Source organism: Myxocyprinus asiaticus, chromosome 17 (assembly GCF_019703515.2).
Source record: "Myxocyprinus asiaticus isolate MX2 ecotype Aquarium Trade chromosome 17, UBuf_Myxa_2, whole genome shotgun sequence".
Lineage (NCBI taxonomy): Eukaryota > Metazoa > Chordata > Actinopteri > Cypriniformes > Catostomidae > Myxocyprinus > Myxocyprinus asiaticus.
Window position 1 is genome coordinate 9,378,185 of NC_059360.1, and position 23,059 is coordinate 9,401,243.

Genomic DNA, 23,059 nt, shown 5'->3' on the forward strand with positions numbered 1-23,059 from the left:
GCACATTAATCTGTCAATCTCTGTAGGTTTTTATCGTAGATTAATTTTAATATTCAAACTTTATAAGATACTCAAAAGAGAACTGGTTGTTTTTACTGTAATTAAAGGCCTAGACTGTGTCCAAGCATATACATAATGTGCTCCGAAGAAAGTTAAAGGAGCATTTCATCCACCCTTTTGTAGTTCCAACCCCATATGACCTTTTTTTTTCTTTCATGGAACCTGAAACTGACAGGAGCTGTCAAAATCTGAAAAGGACAGCAACAACATAAAAAATGAAACAACAACAACAAAAAAAAAAAAACACTATAAAATCTCCATAAAAGTACACCATACGACTCATGCGCTATTTTCAATGTCTTCTAAAGCCATGTACGAAAATCTTGCTCTCCGCCAAAGCTTGCAAATCACATTATATTGAAATTTGTCACATGAAGACATGTTGTACCAGGTTTAACGTCATTAATGCTAAACGGTATTTGTATTCTTGTGTCTTTTAAATTAACATGACATTCCAGTTCTGCATATGCAGAAACGTTGGGGCAAGATTTTCAGTGAATAATAAATTGCAGTCTGTTCCTCAAACAAAGCTATCATATGTCTTCAGAAGACTTGGAATATAGCACGTAATATGGACTACTTTTACATCACTGCTTTGTCCTCTCTGGAGCTTGACAGTCCCTGGTCACTACAGTATATGCTTTCATTGTATGTATCTTATTTTGTGTTCCAAAAAGAATGAAAGTCATCCAGATTTGGAACAATATTATGGTAAGTAAATGATGACAGAATTTTAATTTTTGGGTTAGCTATTCTTTTCTGTCATTTGCTAATATATATATATATATATACATACACACACACAGGTGCATCTCAATAAATTAGAATGTCGTGGAAAAGTTCATTTATTTCAGTAATTCAACTCAAATTGTGAAACTCGTGTATTAAATAAATTCAATGCACACAGACTGAAGTAGTTTAAGTCTTTGGTTCTTTTAATTGTGATGATTTTGGCTCACATTTAACAAAAACCCACCAATTCACTATCTCAAAAAATTAGAATATGGTGACATGCCAATCAGCTAATCAACTCAAAACACCTGCAAAGGTTTCCTGAGCCTTCAAAATGGTCTCTCAATTTGGTTCACTAGGCTACACAATCATGGGGAAGACTGCTGATCTGACAGTTGTCCAGAAGACAATCATCGACACCCTTCACAAGGAGGGTAAGCCACAAACATTCATTGCCAAAGAAGCTGGCTGTTCACAGAGTGCTGTATCCAAGCATGTTAACAGAAAGTTGAGTGGAAGGAAAAAGTGTGGAAGAAAAAGATGCACAACCAACCGAGAGAACCGCAGCCTGTCAAGCAAAATCGATTCAAGAATTTGGGTGAACTTCACAAGGAATGGACTGAGGCTGGGGTCAAGGAATCAAGAGCCACCACACACAGACATGTCAAGGAATTTGGCTACAGTTGTCGTATTCCTCTTGTTAAGCCACTCCTGAACCACAGACAACGTCAGAGGCGTCTTACCTGGGCTAAGGAGAAGAAGAACTGGACTGTTGCCCAGTGTTCCAAAGTCCTCTTTTCAGATGAGAGCAAGTTTTGTATTTCATTTGGAAACCAAGGTCCTAGAGTCTGGAGGAAGGGTGGAGAAGCTCATAGCCCAAGTTGCTTGAAGTCCAGTGTTAAGTTTCCACAGTCTGTGATGATTTGGGGTGCAATGTCATCTGCTGGTGTTGGTCCATTGTGTTTTTTGAAAACCAAAGTCACTGCACCCGTTTACCAAGAAATTTTGGAGCACTTCATGCTTCCTTCTGCTGACCAGCTTTTTAAAGATGCTGATTTCATTTTCCAGCAGGATTTGGCACCTGCCCACACTGCCAAAAGCACCAAAAGTTGGTTAAATGACCATGGTGTTGGTGTGCTTGACTGGCCAGCAAACTCACCAGACCTGAACCCCATAGAGAATCTATGGGGTATTGTCAAGAGGAGAATGAGAAACAAGAGACCAAAAAATGCAGATGAGCTGAAGGCCACTGTCAAAGAAACCTGGGCTTCCATACCACCTCAGCAGTGCCACAAACTGATCACCTCCATGCCACGCCGAATTGAGGCAGTAATTAAAGCAAAAGGAGTCCCTACTAAGTATTGAGTACATATACAGTAAATGAACATACTTTCCAGAAGGCCAACTATTCACTAAAAATGTTTTTTTTTTTATTGGTCTTATGATGTATTCTAATTTTTTGAGATAGTGAATTGGTGGGTTTTTGTTAAATGTGAACCAAAATCATCACAATTAAAAGAACCAAAGACTTAAACTACTTCAGTCTGTGTGCACTGAATTTATTTAATACACGAGTTTCACAATCTGAGTTGAATTACTGAAATAAATGAACTTTTCCACGACATTCTAATTTATTGAGATGCACCTGTATATATATATATATATACACACGTATATATTATTTTCTTTTTTTTAAATTTTTTTTTTATTGTAATCTTTACAAATTTTAAAGAGCACTGATTGTTCAATGTAAAAGACTAGACTCTGTCCGAAGAATAATATTTTTCAAATGAGCTCTAAACAGAGTTAACCTCTGCTCTTGAGTCACAAGGCCTCAGTTTTTAGAAGTGGTAGAATTCTTTGTAAGAATAGCAAACAGAGTTCCACGCTTGTTCTGAGGGGTCGGCCCACAGGATGTTTTGCTCTGTTACATAAAAGAACCATTAGTTTTGATGGCCACAGTGGGCTAAAGCTTTCAGGGTTCTTCCAGAAGAACTCAAGGGCAAAAAAGCAATAGGTGTTTATATTGGCTATATGGAAACAAGATGTTTCTCAGTGTGTGCTGTGGTGTGAACATTGGCTTTGCATTGTCAACATGTACTATAAGGCTTATGGAAGTTTTATGTCATTCTTTTTAACCACTATTTCTCCTTTCTGCTCTTTTGTTTCAGAAAATGCTTCTTAAAAAGAACTGTGGTGGGAAGACAAGAACCATCAAGATTCGGGTGAGGGTGTGTCAGAAAAATATTACAGTGTCATATATAGGACTGGGTGATATAGCAGAAAAAAAAATAAAAAAAAATATATATGTGTGTAGATATATACACTGGCAAACATTTATTTTGCATATGTTACGTCCCAGATGTAAGGGACTAGGGTAAGGGAGTAACAGAGAAAAGTAAACATAAAATTGGTTGGGGTGAGTGAGTACCAGTCCCCTTCCAAGCACAACAGACACGTCAAATTCCAAAGTCAAGTATTTTATTTACAATATTTCCAAATGACAAAGTAAAATAGGAAGCAAAATAGACTTCAGGAGGGGGAAAAGGCCAAAACAACAAACAAAAGGACTCTCTAACTAGTTAAGGAGTAAAACTGTCTAAACTGACAAAAAAGAAAATTAACAACAGAAATGTACACTAACTCCCTAACTAAGCAGAAACAAGAGAAAAAGAGTCACAGAAATAAAATGGCACCCACCTCCCTACGGCTTCCAACACAGAGAAACATGTAGCGCAACAACAATGCTAATTACTTATTTGGAGGGCTACAATAAGCCATAACTTGAGTAAGTTTTATACAGTATCAATCTCTGACAAAACTACTAGAACAACACAAAGCAGGCGAGAGGTACAGCACTCTGGAAGTCAAGCTTCAGTGTGGTAGGCATGTTGAACAGCTTTTGAGCTTGCAGCCTATGCACAGTAACGAGCGGCAGGTGCGAGCGATCACCTTCCTTTCCTCCGTACCTGGTTGAGCGGCAGTAACACACGGAGAAACACAGAAAGAGAGAGAGAGAGAGCACACAGCAGCACGTAGCATCCAACAATATTATATAAATAAACACGGAACGTAACACATATATATTTGGAAAATTTTTACAGATTTTGCTCTTATGGAAAGAAATTGGTACTTTTATTCACGAAAGTAGCATTCAACTGATCACAATGTATAGTCAGGACATTAATAATGTGAAAAATTACTATTACAATTTGAAAAAAAAAAAATTCAGAACTTAAACTAAAGAGTTTTCATCAAAAAATCCTCCACGTGCAGCAATGACAGCTTTGCAGATCCTTGGCATTCTAGTTGTCAGTTTGTCCAGAAACTCAGGTGACATTTCACCCCATGCTTCCTGTAGCACTGGCAATAGATGTAGCTATCTTGTCAAGCACTTCTCATCCACCTTACAGTCTAGCTGATCCCACAAAAGCTCAGTGGGGTTAAGATCCATAACACTCTTTTCCAATTATCTCTTGTCCATTGTCTGTGTTTCTTTACCCAATCTAACCTTTTCTTTTTGGTTTTTCTGTTTCAAAAGTGGCTTTTTCTTTGCAATTCTTCCCATAAGGCCTGCACCCCTGAGTCTTCTCTTTACTGTTGTACATGAAACTGATGTTGAGTGGGTAGAATTCAATGAAGCTGTCAGCTGAGGATATGTGAGGCATCTATTTCTCAAACTAGAGACTCTGATGTACTTATCATCTTGTTTAGTTGTTCATCTGGCCTTCCATATCTCTTTCTGTCCTTGTTAGAGCCAGTTGTTCTTTGTGTTTGAAGACTGTAGTGTACACCTTTGTATGAAATCTTCAGTTTTTTGGCAATTTCAAGCATTTTATAGCATTCATTACTCAAAACAATGATTGACTAACGAGTTTCTAGAGAAAGATATTTTTTTTGTTGCCATTTTTGACCTAATATTAACCTTAAGACATGCCAGTCTACTGCATACTGTGGCAACTCAAAAACAAACACAAAGACAATGGTAAGCTTCATTTAACGAACCAAATAGCTTTCAACTGTGTTTGATATAATGACAAGTGATTTTCTAGTACCAAATTAGCAATTTAGTATGATTACTCAAGGATATTGATTGACTAGACTCAAGATGGCGCCAAGTATGGCTGCTGCGGTGTGAGCTCCGACCCAATGTTGCAGTTTTTTGTTTGTTTTGTCTACAATTCTTAGGTTTTTTGTCTTGGATGTTGTCTGCCTTATTGTCTACGATAGACAAACACTTTTGGACATTGGTTCTGCAATAGCACACCGAAAACTGGACTTTAAATACCTCAATGCTGACCCGCTGTTTACATACACGCCAGCGGAGCCCTTTGTCTGGGCAGCCTGGCCGTGGAAACGCAGCCAGAAAAAGGGAAGGAGAGCCGGCGTTCTCATCAGACTAAGACGTCACGCAAATTGACCCCCACTACCCAGTATTCTACTGGCAAATGTTCAGTCTCTGGACAACAAGCTCTGCGAGCTGAGAATGCGGATCTCTTTCCAATGAGAGATGAGGCACTGCTGCATTATCTGTCTTACAGAAACTTGGATGTCTGCGGAGATTCCAGACTCAGCCATCGAACCTGCGGGGTTCTCCGTACACCGAGCGGATAGAGCAAAAGACCTCTCAGGTAAAAGCAGAGGTGGTGGAGTATGTTTTATGATCAACAAATCCTGGTGTGATCAGTGGAACGTACATTCTATCAAATCTTTCTGCTCTCCTTATCTGGAAATTCTCATGCTTCTGTGTCGACCATTCTGGCTACCCAGGGAATTCACAGCGGTCATTATCACAGCTGTGTACATCACGCCACAAGCCGAGATAGACCGGGCACTCAAGGAACTGTATGGGAGTATAAGCAAGCAGGAAACCGTGCACCCTGAGGCTGCGTTCAGGGTGACTGGGGACTTTAACAAAGCTAGCTTCAAGTCAGTAGCACCGAAATACTACCAACACATCAGTTTCAACACACGAGGGGACCGGGATTTGGACCATTGCTACTCTCCCTTCCGGGATGGTTACAGATCCCTCCCCTGCCCACCATTTGGCAAATCTCTTCCATTCTGTTTCTGCCCGCTAACAGGCAGAAACTGAAACAGGAAGCACCTGCCCTCAGAACGATCCAGTGCCGGTCGGACCAATCAGATTCTATGCTACAAGACTGTTTTGATCACGTGGACTGGGAGATGTTGCAGTACGCCTCTGATGACTACACAGAGGTCTACGCTGATTACGTAACGTGTTTCATCAGGAAGTACATAGAGGATGTTGTACTGACAAAACAATACGGATCTACCCTAACCAGAAACCATGGATTAATAGCGATGTTCGTACGGCGCTTAATGCACAGACCTCCGCTTTTAATTCTGGGAACGCAGAGGAGCATAAACAAGCCAGTTATGCCCTCCGCAAAACTATCAGAGCAGCCAAACGCCAGTACAGGGACAAGATTGAAGGACAGTACAACACCACCGACTCAGAAGCATGTGGTAGGGAATTAATATCATCATGGACTTTAAAGGGAATAAAAACTCTGCTGTGAACACCGCTGCCTCTCTCCCGGATGTACTTTTTATGATCGTTTCAAGGGAAATAACACCACCCTCATGGAGAGAACTCTCGTGGCCGAAGCTACAGAGGTTTGTTCACTCTCTGTCTCTGTAGCGGATGTAACCCTATTCTTCCGACGGGTGAATATTTGTAAAGCCATGGGTCCAGACGGCATTCCGGGCCACGTCATTAGAGCGTGCGCGAACCAACTGGCTGGTGTTTTTACTGATATTTTCAACCTTTCCCTCTCTTTGTCTGTAGTCTCCACATGCTTTAAAACGTCCACCATTGTGCCTGTACCAAAGCAATCCAAAATCACTTGCTTAAATGACTGGCGACCCCCATCATCAGCAAATGCTTTAGAGACTAATCAGAGATTACATCTGCTCTGTGCTGCCCGCCTCACTGGACTCACTGCAGTTTGCATACCGCAACAACCGCTCCACTGATGATGCCATTGCATCTACCCTACACACTGCTCTCTCCCACCTGGAAGGAACACACGTGTGAGAATGCTGTTTGTAGACTACAGCTCAGCATTCAACACCATAGTGCCCTCCAAGCTTGATGAGAAACTCCGGGCTCTGGGCTTAAACAGCTCACTGTGCAGCTGGATCCTGGACTTCCTGTCAAGCAGACGCCAGGTGGTTAGAATGGGCAGCAACATCTCCTCATCACTGACCCTCAACACTGGAGCCCCACAGGGCTGTGTTTTTAGCCCACTCCTGTATTCCCTGTACACACATGACTGTGTGGCAACACATAGCTCCAATGCCATCATTAAGTTTGCTGATGATACGACGGTGGTAGGTCTGATCACTGACAATGATAAAACAGCCTACAGAGAGGAGGTGCACACTCTGACATGCTGGTGTCAGGAGCACAACTTCTCCCTCAAAGTCAGCAAGACCAAGGAGCTTGTGGTGGACTTCAGGAGAAAAGACAGAGAACACAGCCCCACCACCATCAATGGAACACCAGTGGAGAGAGTCAGCAGCTTCAAGTTCCTCGGTGTCCACATCACTGAGGAACTCACATGGTCCGTCCACACTGAGGCCATTGTGAAGAAGGCACACCAGTGCCTCTTCTTTCTGAGACGGCTGAGGAAGTTTGGAATGAACCGCCACATCCTCACACGGTTCTACACCAGCACTATAGAGAGCATCCTGACTGGCTGCATCACTGCCTGGTACAGCAACAGCATTGCCCTCAACCGCAAAGCCCTGCAAAGGGTGGTGCGAACTGCCAGACACATCATCAGAGGTGAGCTTCCCTCCCTCCAGGATATATTTACCAGGCGCTGTGTGAAAAAAGCTTGCCACCCAGCAGGCGGTATCGCAGCATCAGGACCCCCATCAGCCGACTCCATGACAGCTTCTTCCCCCAAGCAATCTGACTTTTGAACTCTTGATCTCTCACGATCAATATACATCAGCACTGCACTTTATTAATCTTAAATTGGACTGTCATAAATTATATTCTCTCTTAACAACACACTGGCAACTGACTATCAACCAACAGCCTGAATGTCAATACAGCACAATACAACCTACTGCATATTTTATATATACTATTTTTATTGTATACTGTGTATTCTATATTTTGTGTATGTGTTTTCTATATTGTGTGTATTGTATACTGTACATTTGTTGTGTGTATTTATGTGTATATTACATATGTAAATTGTGTTGTGTAAAACTGATGTTTACTGTAAATTGGTGTATGTCTCATCACTGTCATGACTGCTATGTTGCTCGGAACTGCACCCAAGACTTTCACCCACTGTTGCACTTGTGTATATGGTCGAGTGACAATAAAGGGATTTGATTTGATTGATTTAATTTGGATAAGGTGTTGGAGTGATGGCTGCTGGAAATTGGGCCTGTCTAGATTTGATCAAAAATGAGTTTTTTCAAATAGTGATGGTGCTGTTTTTGACATCAGTAATGTCCTGACTATATTTTGTGGTCAGTTGAATGCCACATTGGTGAATTAAAGTACCAATTTCCTGAGAGTCACGTGACGCCATGCGAGGAGCGGACGTGTAAACGGCGAGCTCTGCGCACTTTGTTAGTTTGTAAATTATTTTTATGTCATAAACCGGTGAAATTCAGTACACCCTGCTACATATTTGTTCTTTGAAGTCAACATGGCAAAGAATTCAAAATCCTCTGGCTCTGGAGATATTAAAAGACACTTGTGTGCTCAAGCTGATACCTCTGACAGGGTCGCAGATCAGGGACCCGGTTTGGAAGGTGCGGCGGGAGAAATTCAGCGTCAACTGTCCAACATGTCTGTGATGCTGATGAAACTTGTTGCTGACTTAATACGTCGATCGATTACTGTGATGGAAACGAAATTCTTTGAGTTGGTTACAAGAATCGAGGACATCAAGAGACAGATCGATTATCTGTAGTCATTGGAGAGGGAATTAGCTGCTAATCTGCTAGTGACGAAGGTAGACTTGGAACACGTTTGGGAAAAACTGGAGGATTTAGAGAATCGTAATTGCCGAAACAATGTCCGAATTGTTGGAATTCCTGAGCATGAAGAAGGCAGAGAAATGATGAAATTCCTAGACGAGCTGTTCCCGAGTCTGCTCTGCATAACAGGCCATAAGCTGGAAATCGAGCAAGCTCACAGGGTCCTGGCTCGCAGATCGGCTGAGGGAGACTTCTGATAAAGATCTCGTGTTGCACGAGGAGCAAAGGAAAGCTTTCTTGGAAGAATCACAGCATTTTCTTGTTCCCAGACTTTGCGAATTCGACAAGAGAGAAATGTGATCGATTCAAGGAATGCAAAAAACTTTTACATTTTTTTTGTTTTTTGCACTGATGTTTCCGGCCAAACTGAGAATAGATACTAAGGATGGCCACAAAATATTTACATGCCCACAGCAAGCATTGTCTTTCATAGAGACAATGGGGTGAGTAAACCATTTGGTGATTTTCATATGGCCCCCAAATGAGCTGACTCGCTGAGCATACACTCGACTGTCTGAGGAAGCTGGGCGCCTTTTTGTTTTTTGGTTTTTTGGTTCCGCCTAGCGGCTGGAGTTTGTTTTGTGAAATAACACTCCTTCAAGAAACTTTTGCATCGACGAAGGGTCGCTTTTACACTGTTCCTGGCCAAATTGAGAATAGATACTAAGGATGGCCGCAAAATATTTACATGCCCACAACAAGCGATGTCTTTCATAAAATCAAATGGACTGAGGGAGTCATGGTGTGTTTCTCACATGCCTCCAAGTGGCCTTTTTTTGTTTCTTTTTGTGCTGGTTCCGCCTAGTGGCTGGAGTTTGTTTTGTGGAATAACACTCCTTCGGGACAGTTTTGGATGAATCTGCTCGTTCTTTGTGCTAACGCCTCCTATTGTCTGGATTTATTTCGTGGAGTATGTTTTTGCAGGACATTGCAAGGATTAGGCCATCTGCTGCACTTATGAAACAGCCGGCTCACTGAACTTTTGATTGCCCGAGGAAATTTGTTTTTACATTTTATTTATTTATTTTTTGTGTGTGTGCTGGTTCCACTAGCGGCTGGAATTTGTTTTGTGGAGGAACACATCTTCGAGACACGTTCTTTTGTTTCAAGTGTTTGTTCCACTTATTGGCTGGAGTTTGTTTTATAGATTATTTTCTGTTATGTATTTCTGTCTCACAAAATTTGTACAGAAGCACCAGACTTGAGCAATCCGACGGCAAAGTTGTCACGGGGGCTCTCGTAGGCGTACATGGACTTTTTGAGTTTAGAGGGATGGACGCCGGTTGCCGCTGTCGTGCACGGGGTTAATGCGCACGTTTTTCTTTTTTATGTTTATTTGGTTCTGGGGGACGTTCAGGGTCTGACTGTGGCACTAATGTTGGAATGTTGTCTTTAAAATTGTATTTTTGACACGCAATCTGTTTTTTCTAATATGTCAAAATGTCAAATGGTAATATGAGTGGATTGTCTCTCTCCACGGGGAATGTGAATGGGTTGGGGCACCCCATTAAAAGAAGGAAGGTTATTTCTTTTCTTAAACGTAAGAAATATGATATAGTGTTTCTTCAAGAAACACATCTTTCCCCGCAGGAAGCTGAAAAATTTGGGAAGATATGGGGTGGACATGTTTTCTTTAGTGCTGGCTCAAGTAAGAGTAGGGGATTCATTACATTTGATAAGTAAGCATCTGCAATTCAAATGTCTCAAACAGATTAAAGATAAATTAGGAAGAGTCATTATTTTTTTAGCAGAAATTCATGGGCAAAGGTTGATTTTAGCTAATATTTACGCACCTAACGTTGATGATCAGGGCTTTTTTATAGATCTTGAAGGGATGTTGCAAGCCTCTGGAACCCCTCATGATATAATATTGGGAGGAGACTTTAATCTGTTGATGGACTGAGTCCTTGATCATAGTGAAGCAAAAGTGTGCAGTCCCTCATTTCTTCTGTTGTTGATGCTCAGTTGGAAACATCTTAGTCTCAGATCACGCCCTGGTGAGTTTAGAGGTGTTCCCACATATGGAGAAAAAGAAATCATATAGTTGGGGCTTTAATGTATCCCTTTTGCAAAATCCTGATTTCCAACAAATGTTAAAGGCTGAAATCAATGTTTATATGGAGACCAACTGGTCCTCAGTATCCTCTGTGAGCGTGGCTTGGGAGGCACTTAAGGCGGTTCTTAGGGGTCGGATCATACAGTATGCCTCATTCATCAAAAAATCCAAAGCACGAGAACTCGTGGAGTTGGAAGAGAATATTAAAAGTACCAAGACAGAACTGAAGCACCAAATGTCGTCTGATGGTCTTAGAGAATTGACCAGATTGAAAAACAGATATAATACTATTTTGTCGTGGAAGGTGAAGTTTTGGTTATTTAGGGCAAGAAAAAGTTATATTTTGAGTCGGGGGACAAAGCAGGGAAGCTCTTGGCTAGATATATAAAGCAGAGAGTCATTTTCTACCATTCATTCAGTGAAATCTGCTAGTGGTGAAATTTTTACCTTGGCCATTGATATTAATAATGCTTTTAAAGAATTCCATCTTGGTCTTTATAGTTCCATGTCTTTGTCTTCTGATGAAGATATTAGAAACTTTGTGGAACCATTAGATCTCTCTAAACTGACGACTGAGCAAAAAAAAAAATTATCTTGATTCCGAGATAACCTTGGCGTCCAGCTCCTGACGAGGTAATTAAGGCCCTGCCTACAGGCAAGGCTCTGGGGCCAGATGGAATTTTTTATATCTTATGTTACAGAACTGGCTCCACTTTTGTTAGAAATTTATATGGAATCATTAAAGAATGGAAAGCTTCCACCAACCATGACACAAGCCCGGATCAGTCTGATTCTTAAAAAGGACAAAGATCCAAGCGAGTGTAAGAGTTACCGTCCAATTTCCCTGGTCCAGCTATATGTTAAAATTTTGTCAAAAATTCTGTCTAACCGATTATGTAAAGTTATGATATCTCTTATACATATAGATCAAGTGGGGTTTATTCGGGGCCACAGCTCTTCTGATAACATAAGGCGTTTAATCAAAATCATGTGGACAGTGACAAATGATCAGACTCTGGTCGCTGCCATCTCACTTGACGCCGAAAAGACGTTTGATATGGTAGAATGGGATTATCTTTTTAAGATTTTGGAAATGTATGGGTTCGGGAATACTTTTATTGAATGGATTAAGTTACTTTATAGACACCCGGTAGTGGCTGTACAAACAAATGGATTAATTTCAGATTATTTTACTCTGGATAGGGGCATCTGGTAGGGTTGCCCTCTTTCCCCATTATTGTTCTGTCTTGCCCTGGAACCATTAGCAGCCGCGATAAGAAAGGAGGATGATTTTCCAGGGGTGATGGCAGGAGGTATGGTGCATAAGCTTTTTGCTTTATGGAAATTATATTTTATTATTCGTCTCTGACCCTGTTAGATCTGTGCCTTGTCTCCACTGGATTATTAGTTCTTTCTCTAAGTTCTCAGGTTACAGAGTCAATTGGTCTAAATCTGAAGCTTTGGCTCTGACAGCGTACTGCCCAGTAACGGCTTTTCAACCAGGCACCTTCCAGTGGCCCAAACAGGGCATTAAGTATTTGGGCATTTTATTCTCAGCTAATTTGTGTGATTTAGTTAGAGTTAATTTCAACCCTTTAATAAAAAGGTTTTCAAGTGATGTGAGTAGGTGGGCTTCATTACATTTATCTACCAAAATTCAACTACCTGCTACAATCTCTCCATGTAGATGTCCCCCTCTCTTATTTCAAGCAATTTAATAGCATGGCGAAATCCTTTATTTGGAATGGTAAACGTCCCAGATTACATTTCAACAAGTTACATAGGCCGATTGACAAAGGTTGGCTAGGCCTACCCAAGATTTTGTTTTATTATAATGCATTCGGTCTAGGACATTTGACTCATTGGTCACTTCCACCTGAGAGAGCCCCTCCCTGGTTTCGTATTGAACAGGAAGTCCTTGCCCCTATTTAGCCATTGCAAAACCTTTCTATTAAACTAACTGGAGAAGTTAAGTCACACAGTTAAATCTCGCATTTGCATGTGGTTTGGACAAAAGTGTCCAGAGTGTTTAATTCGGATATTTATTTAAATGTTGCCTCAAGCATATGGCTGAACCCTAAATTACGGATTAATAAATCCCCTTTCTGTTGGTCTGAGTGGATTGTGAGGGGGGTTACTACACTGGGTGGAATGTTGAGATCTTTTGAGAATTTGGTTCATCATTTTGGGATTCCCAGATCTCAGTTTTATTGGTATTTACAGCTTTGCCACCTGCTCTTTATTGTTTTTGGGAGTAGCACACACCCCCCTAAAGCGACAGATACTTTGGGAGAGGTGATTACTGCTTTTGGAAAAGGTCATGAGGCGTCAGTGTATTACTCCCTGCTAATTCAGAGTTTGGGGGATGGAGCTTTAACTTCTATCATTAGATTATGGGAGAAAGATTTGAACTTGGTATTGGAGGAAGGAGTGTGGGCTAGGATTCTAAAAAATGTCAAGACTGCATCTAGAGATGCAAGGGTTCGCCTTAGCAATTTAAGATTTTACAAGTGTCAAATAAGTCTTGGTCTTAAAGACACACCCACCTGCTGGCAGTGCTAATCAGAAGTTGGAGACACAACCCATGTCTTTTGGGGGTGTGTTAAGATCCAAGATTTTTGGTTGAAGGTTCAGAGTTATTTGTGTGACGTTTTGGGCACTCAAATTTTACTTTGCCCCAGACTTTGTATTTTGGGCAATAGGACGGTCATAATTTTGAGGGACATGTATATAAAAAATTGGGTTCTGACTAATATTATGATTGGCAGACAAATTATTTTAAGGGGTTGGAAGTCGGACAGAGCGCCATCATTTCCGGAGCGGTGTGCGGAGATGGCAGGTAGAAGGCTGGGGTTTGGGGACTTGTTTATCAGAAAGTGGGGTAGGTATTTGGCAGTTGTGGGGGGCTCTCGGGGAAGGGTTAGGGAGAGAGAAGTTTAGTTTAATTATGTGTGTTTATTATATATTTTTATATATATTTTGTATTATTATATATATATTTTTTATATGTTTGTTTGTGTGTGTGTGTTATTTTATGTGACCACGGTGGTGTTCGTTGGGGGTTAGGGGTTGGTGTTTGGGGAGGGATAATAGTGGGGGTTAAAAGTTAAATGTTGATTCGTGTGTATGTGTTGTGTTTTTCTCTGTTGTGTTTTTTTTTTTTGGAATCAATAAAAAATGTTAATTACAAAAAAGTACCAATTTCCTTCCTAAACAGCAAGATCTGTACATTATTCCAAACTTTTGGCTACCTGTGTATATTTCAGCCTTTTGATGATATTCAATATCTTCATATTTATTTATTTGTCCTGAAATGGGTCAAAAGGTTGTTTTTCTTTCACAATAATTTAGACCAAACTGCAGTTGTTGTCAAGCAGATTCAAAATGTTTAATGCAAGAACTAAAAATCTAATTAAAAAATAATCGAGGTATGTTTCCCATTAATTGTTTACAAAATGAACACAAATAAGAATGTATTTATTTAAATGCAACAATATAAATTTACATAGTAATAAACAGCAATATTTATTTAGATTGCTTTAAGACCCAGGAGAAGCCCCTGTCAACCCGGTTGTTTTGGCAGTTAACTGAATAAAAGTGGTTAGTGGTATTACCACTGACAGTGCCCACTGCTTTTATCAAGGACTACTGGGCAAACAAAGTCAGGTTTATTGTAATTTTACACATTTCAGAGCAATTAACAAAATTAAATGAGGTTCCTTCAAGAAACTACAGTGCAACAATTAATATACATCCAAATAGACACGACACCAGCTGATCTATATCTTAATGGCAGAATAGCCTAAAGTAGCTTAATTACAACAGCAACAGTAAATTTAAAATAATGAATTGGACATAATTTATATAAGAGAGGAAATATGAGATATACTGTAAATGTTAACTTATTATAATGTTACGTAACTTAAATAATATTAATAAGCAAAGATAAGGTTTACAAATTTTTCCCCCTACTTTTTAAATGGTTCCTGCACCCAGTGCTTCATTTGATTACATAACATTTTCTATAATTAAAAATTAGCATTTGTTACAAGTGTGAGTCTGGATAAATAGGTAAGTTCTATATATAGTAATCATTTCAAATATTGCTTAGCATGGTTACTGTTACCCACTCAGACAAGCTTTCAGTTCAGAATGAACTAAATAGGAGTGAATTGGAAATTTTCAGAAAAATTTGCTGGTAAAATGGTAAAACGCAATATGTATTATTCTAAGGTGGCCAGTGGGCACACTGCACATCTGCACATCTCTGCACGTCCAAAAAAACCTCTGTTTCATCTGCAGGAGATTGGATGACCGTTTTATTAGATTAATGGAAAGAGCTTGAGGAGAACAGAGGACCAGTGGATTGAAAGGGAGAGGGAGAAAGTGTGTGTGTGTGTGTGTGTGTGTGTGTTTTAGGATGAAGTCATTTTCCATTTATAGAGTGCCAGCTGTTGCAGGATCTGCATTCATTGAGCGAAAGATGTTCATGGTTTTACTCCCCCGTCTTGTTGTTTTTAACTTCCTCTCTTTCTTCCCACTCTCTATTCCTTTGCCTTTTGTCTTTGATTGTTGACTGTTATTATGTTGGGTATATGGTGATCTATTTGATATGTTCTTTTTCTTTTTACCAGACACACTCAGAAAATAAAATGCTACCTGGGTGGCCACATCCTCTGTTCTTTTCAAAATCACTCTCTTTCTCTTTGCCTTTTACACCACCTTTTAACCAAGGTTATTATTAATTTGCATTTTAAAATAAATTTATTTCACTACTAGTGTGGTATACTATACTATTTCTGAAATTACTTAATACTATTTTAAGTTTTAGTTAGTTGCATAAATTTTTTGTTAGTTTCGTTTTTAATTCATGGACACATTTAGTTTTTATTAGGGGTGTAACGATTCACTCGTTTTCTCGATGCATCCTGCCGATTCATATGCATCAATATGAAATATGATTTTTTAATCGAGAATCGTTAGTGTTAGTAAATAATCGATTTAAACTGTTCAAAATTGAATGAATCACGATTCAGCAAATTGGTATGTAATATTTATTTATCGCACATGTAATGAGATCACGTCTGCTCTCCGTTCCATCCGAAACTCTCACTGAAACTTTTTATGAGCAGCTTTCCAAGTCTTTCAAGCACCTTTTTGTCTGATCACTCCTCCAGATGGCCACTCTCATGAGCAAATGATGGCTCGCATAACACACTTGTCTCAAACCAAACACACTCTAATTATTTGATTTAGCTGCCAATTTGTTGCGTGACTACGACGGGTGGAAATTTTGGGGAGCTTGGGCAAAAATGGGATTAAAAATTATAAAAATGCTCCCGAAATTCAAAATAAGGGGGCATAAAAACGTCTTAGTAATGAATTCTTGTTTTTTATTTGTAACCTGTAATATAGTTGATGTTGATGTAATGTTTAGGGTAAGACGTAATACATTCTCAGACTTAAGAATTTGTGTTAATGAATTTATTAAATAGACATTTTAACATAAGACAGTTTGTTTTAAATTGTTAGAAAAAATTATGCCCTCATAAAGGTAAAAATTCCCCTGAAAATCAAATGCAGGGGGCAAATTTCGACCCTGAATGTAAAAGTTAATTTCTGACACTGGGTCACTACTGAACAAAAGTGATTTAATTGTGAGGAAACTTCTGTTATTTTCTAGGAGATAAAATAGTGCCATTTTACTAGTTTCATTGTTTGTTGGGGACTTGGTGTGCAGAAAACATTTAATTGAAGTCACCTATATGATTGCTTTTCTCTTTTCTTTGAAACTGAATGTAGTCAGATGATATTACTTTAATATTGTAATACTTGGATTAGTTTACTGATTCAGGGTCCCCACGGTCATGGAAAATCTGGAAATATCAAGGAATTTAAAAACTTTGATTTGAAAAATTAATACAATTGAAAAAAATCTCAGACTTTTTATAGTGAAATATGGAGTATGGAATACTTTAAAAGCTTTATTTAGCTCTGAAATATTTTATTGACATGTACTCTTGTACTATTATTGTATTCCAAGTAGCCTGTATGTTTGTTTTCTTTCAAGCTACTTTTGGTGCAATAAACAGTCTCAAGTAGTTTGCCTTTCTTTTTCTTAAGACATTAGGGGAAGTATTTAAAGAATCCATAAAAATGCATTTAAAAAAATGCAGAACCTAATCGTTAATCGAATTGAATTTTATGTGAATCGCATCGAATTGAACCGTTTTGAATTTGCAAAAATCATTTTTTGAATTGAATCGAAAACCTGTGACTCTAATAGATTTGCTTTCAACCCAAAGATTCACACCCCTAGTTTTTATGTATTTTGGTTTCAGTGTTAGTAGTTATAGTTAAAGGTAATGTGTGTAATATTATTCCATGTTAAAATATTTTCTCCCAGTTTAAAATGGAGAGACAACTGTAAGTAAGCCATTCACAGGTTGATATCCCTGAAAAGTGTAAACAATGGCTCTGTGGTGCAATCAAAACCTTCCTCTCTTTTATTGAGCATCCCAACCAGCCCGACATGGCAACATTGAGATCGTTTACATGGACACCGGTGGCCTATGTCACAAAGCAGGATTAAGCAGCTAGCTAGATAAGTTTAAACTTAGTTTAAGCGAACTCTGAATTTGCGGTACCAGTAAAGTGTATAGGCTTTCATCAGGGTTCCTCGCATAGTAACATACGCTAATCGAATAACCTGCTCCGGGGCAGATTATGTCCCCAATCAGAGATCTCATCCAGATTCTGGACCAATCAGCTGTTAGGAAAGTGACAGTAAACACCCCCAGTATCACTCATTCCAATTTAAAGTGCACTTCAACGAGACAATTTTAGAAATGTACAAAATAAGCTATTTAGGATAATTATTTATTGCAAGAAATATATTTTTGGCAGTCTTGCATTGATTTAAAGACACCAATTGTTTCCCAATCATTTCCCACACTGGCCATAATTTATGTATGAATAAATAAACCTAAAATAATTATATAATTTCAAGTAAGATATTAATACAATATCAATAATGATCGAATGACTTTAAAATATAAAAACTTAATCACTCCACATTATACTGTAGATATACAGTTGTGCTCAAAAGTTTGCATACCCTTGGAGAATTGGTAACATATGTACCATTTTTAAAGAAAACATGAGTGAGCAGGCAAAACACATTTCTTTTATTCCTTATGGGATTCATATTCAACTGTAGGTTATAACAGAATGGCACAATCATAAAACAAAACATGGCAACAAAGAAAAAAATGAAATGACCCCTGTTCAAAATCTGCCTACCCTTAGTTCTTAATACTGTGCATTGCCCCCTTTAGCATCAATGACAGTGTGCAGTCTTTTGTAATAGTTGTCTATGAGGCCCCAAATTCTTGCAGGTGGTATAGCTGCCCATTCGTCTTGGCAAAATGCCTCCAGGTCATGCAAAGTCATTGATCGTCTTGTCTGAACTGCACGTTTGAGATCTCCCCAGAGTGGCTCGATGATATTAAGGTCAGGAGACTGTGATGGCCACTCCAGAACCTTCACCTTTTTCTGCTGTAACCACTGGAGGGTCAACTTGGCCTTGTGCTTAGGGTCATCGTCGTGCTGGAAAGTTCAAGAGCGCCCCATGCGCATCTTTCATGCAGAAGAACGCAAATTGTCTGCCAGTGTTTTCTGATAACATGCTGCATTCATCTTGCCATCAATTTTCACAAGATTCCCCGTGCCTTTAGAGATCACACACCCCCAAAACATCAGTGAGCCACCACCATGCTTCACAGTGGGGATGGTATTCTTTTCACTATAGGCCTTGTTGACCCCTCTCCAAATATAGTGCTTATGGTTGTGACCATAAAGCTCTATTTTGGTCTCGTCACTCCAAATTACAGTGTGCCAGAAGCTGTGAGGCATGTCAAGGTGTTGTCGGGCATATTGTAACCAGGCTTTTTGGTGGCATTGGCGCAGTAAAGGCTTCTTTCTGGCAACTCGACCATGCAGCTCATTTTTGTTCAAGTATCGTCGTATTGTGCTCCTTGAAACAACCACACCGTCTTTTTCCAGAGCAGCCTGTATTTCTCCTGAGGTTATCTATGTGTTTTTCTTTGTATCCCGAACAATTCTTCTAGCAGTTGTGGCTGAAATCTTTCTTGGTCTACCTGACCTTGGCTTGGTATCAAGAGATCCCCGAATTTTCCACTTCTTAATAAGTGATTGAACATTACTGACTGGCATTTTCAAGGCTTTGAATATCTTTTTATATCCTTTTCCATCTTTATAAAGTTCCATTACCTTGTTACGCAGGTCTTTTAACAGTTCTTTTCTGCTCCCCATGCCTCAGTATCTAGCCTGCTCAAGTGCATCCACGTGAGAGCTAACAAACTCATTGACTATTTATACACAGACACTAATTGCAATTAAAAAAGCCACAGGTGTGGGAAATTAACCTTAATTGCCATTTAAACCTGTGTGTGTCACTTTGAGTGTCTGTAACAAGGCCAAACATTCAAGGGTATGTAAACTTTTGATCAGGGCCATTTGGGTGATTTCTGTTATCATTATCATTTAAAAAGGAGCCAAACAACTATGTGATAATAAATGGCTTCATATGATCACTATCCTTAAATAAAAGACAAATAAAAGTGTGTGTGCGCATATTTTCAAAATCAATGCCAAAATTTCACAATTTCTGCCAGGGTATGCAAACTTTTGCGCACAGCTGTATCAGAAAAGTGTGAATGCCACCCAAACCCCTTTTTTTTTTGGCAGAGATGCCATGAACATACAGTATTTCACTTGAAGCTCAATAAAAGCACACTAGCACACCAAATATGTCTTTATTGTGTCTTATGCTGCTAGAAAGAATGAACAAATGTCTTTGTTAGTGCATACCATCTACATACTCATTTTCCAATTGCTCACATTTTTATTATTCGATAGTGTATTAATGTCTAATAGTATTAAATTATATTAAGTTAGTAATTTAAATTAATACTAAAGCTTTTAATTTCAATTTGTAAAAATTTCAAATCAAGATATTAAACTTTTAAAATCACGAGCTTGAATGTTCTTGTTGTGTGGACCTATATAAAGTTACTTTTACATCGATATATTATCTATTTTAATATTTTCATCACATTCAGATTGTCTAGCAGCAGCAGCAATGTTTCTTATTGTGGTGTAAATGCCTTTAAATTCTTTAACATTTACTAGTGGTGATCCTCTGTGCTGTGTGAATGTATTATAATTATTCATGATTTCATAGTGATTATTTGTGTTGTGTAAATGTGTTTTGATTAATCATATTTTTAACGTACTCTTGTGCTGTGTTATAACTGTTTAAATTCTTTAAACTCTTTACTCCTGTATAAATGCGGCTCAGTGAGTAAACAGCATTAACTCAACGTAATTTCCCTGCAACGCTTGTGTAAATAACAAACATGGGGTTTCCCTCTTACGTCAAACTCTGGGATTCCCCCAGTGTAGTTGAGCGCATATTCGTGGATGTGAGGGACAGTAGTCGATATTTTAAATTGTTGTGTATAAATGGGTATTTTTTATAGTGTATGTGCTTTCCCTTTTCCCACTGTACTCCCAGAAATGTTGAATTCTTGCACATGTGCACTCTTAAAAAAAACCTGTAAGAACACAGATAGTGCATTTACTTGGCCACATAAACCGTGTTCTCTGGGAGAAACCTAGGTGTGTTGAACCCAGGGGCGTCACTAGGTCAAAACATTCGGCTCAAGCCCCGAAAGTCTGCACCTCCCAGATGTATGGAAAAATAATGAACAAAGATTTCCTCCTGTGTAATATATGTTCTGTGTGATTTTTAGTAAATAAAGTTTTTGTTTGACTTCAGATATTTCTTAAGATAACTTAAAACATCAAGAGCATAAAGAAAGGAAAACAATATCTGTTATGGAAACCAGTATGGAAACCTTACTTGTGTGTTAACATTATTTAGTTAGTTTTAGTTTGTTTTTTAAACCACTCTTTAATTTTTATTTGTTGCATTATTTTATTTTAGTTTCCACAAATGTTTTTAAATCAGTATTACGTGTCTTAGTTTTAGTTTTATTATATGAAAACAACCCTGCTTTGCACCCATTCACTGTCCTTTCTCTATCCTTCCATGACTGCACATGTAGAGGATAGGCCCGTCATTTAATCACAGAGCCCGTGTCTCTCTGTTGGCCGTGCTCCATGTAAGAGTGGGAGATGAAGGGGGAAGCGTCTGTCAGGGGGCCTGTTTGGGAGGAGGGGGAATCAACATGGGGGTTTGAGGTCTGGGACGGGACCAGAGAGAACGAGGTCTCAGAAACAATAGAGAAATTAAACCAAGGAAAGAGGGAGAAAAAAAGACAATCTTACTGCCTGGGTGAGTGCTTTGGTCCAAGCTTGTTGACAAAACAGATGTGAAGGGTGGAGGGGTTAACTTGTTCCCATGTATGTACTGGAGTATAGGGTAATGTTTTGAAAGCATTCTGTGGTATTAATGTATTAGAAAAGAGAGGAAGCTTGATCTGTTTGTCATAATTAGTAATAATTTGTGTCGCTTGCTATCGCTCATTAGGGTAAGGGATTAGAAACAAACCCTGAACATAAGAACAAAATATAAAACTTTGATGTAACTCATTATGCGCGAGTTACATGAATGATACCTCAAATTGTGGGGGTTATTGGGGAGGGAGTGATTATGTTTCTAACCAATCTGACTTTTGATTTTCACTTGGTGGATGATAAAATTGGCAAAAAACAAAACAAAAAAATCCCCTAGACTTATATTGAATGAGAAACCCGAGCCATATCTAAGGTCCAGAATATCATATAGACTTGTGGGTGGGCTCTCTTGACCACCCTGGCAACCACCCAAAACACCATAGCAACACACTTAACACCACTTAGAATGCCCTAGCAACCACCGACAACAACCTTTCATCATGGTTGCGAGCTTTGGATGGACAAGCAATTTCTAGTTAGTTTTACAGGTATTTGTGAATGTGAAGGCTTGTAGAGCTCTTTAAAACTTAAGATGTATGCTACATTTAAAAGAACATCATTTGATAGCTTGTCATTTGCTGTTAGGATGTGTAAGGATGAAACCAGTTTAAAATGATTGAACTTGGAACATTGCTTTTTTTGAAGGAAGATTAATGGAAAACAGCTGCTTGTAGAAAATAAATGGAATTAAGAGCACTGCAATGAAACTTTGAGGCCTCTTGGTTCTTTTTTTGTGATGAAGTGTTGATCTGGCCCCATGATGGATTTGAAATCCTTAGGTATTTTACAGGAAAGAGCTTAACCCCCAGGTTCTTGCATAAATCTTTGTGAGTTATGCAGCTTGCGCCAGGCTAGATTTAGCAGGCTATATGTGAAACATATTAACTTCTGCTTTCATTCCCCAGGACAGGAACTCCTCCTTTCTCAGGGTTTTCAGGTTTTTGCTCATTTGGTTTCACTTTAAAGATCATTTTGGTGCTGTTAGCTAGTGATGAAACACTAGAAGAACACACTGTTACACACAGTTCATTGAGTTGTAAATGTAGCTTACACATGCACTGCATTAACGTTAGGTATAGTATGAAAGACAAAGATTGTAAGAAAATTTCCTTTGTTCTTGGTTTGATGTACTCTGTTTAGAGTTACAGCAAAACTCTAAAATGTATAATTAAATTCCTTTAAAACAGCTTGCCTTATCATAGTGCTTTTAATGAGAGTCACAAGTCTTCATCTTGTGGTCTTCGTCTTGAGACCCCTCAAGACCACAAATGTGGCCGTGGTCTGGGTCTCAAAACATAAAGTCGTGGTCTGGATGAACTAATGTAAGTTCAAGAGTTTTGATCAGATGCCAGATGTCACAACTCTGTGGCAGTTTCAGTCCAGCAATTATTTCTAATGGTCCCAGATAAAGAATTGGGGTCTGTCAGATACGTGTTGATATGCTTACAGTAAAAGACCCACAATCAATTAAATTTAATGGCAGAGAGTTCTAACACAGAAACATAAAGGTCTGTGATACCAACCAAGCATTCAGGGTTGAGTTAACAAGTAGGCATGTGAATTCGAATTAGCACTGTTCAAAAAGCCATTCTCTGGTGCAATGAAGATACACCTCAAAGTGACAAATGGGACATTGTGGACAGTCTGAAGTTAATGAATAGTGCAAATTACAAT

The 23,059-nt window shown here is 39.0% G+C and overlaps 1 protein-coding gene across 1 annotated transcript in view; it reads left to right on the forward strand.

Moving 5' to 3' along the window:
• The window catches only part of LOC127454918 (uncharacterized), a 70,256-nt gene that overhangs the window by 40,726 nt on the left and 6,471 nt on the right, over positions 1–23,059 (forward strand). The window contains exon 4 of the mRNA XM_051722456.1: positions 2,964–3,017. Within this exon, the coding sequence (XP_051578416.1) occupies positions 2,964–3,017 (54 nt within the window). The remainder of the gene's footprint in view (positions 1–2,963; positions 3,018–23,059) is intronic.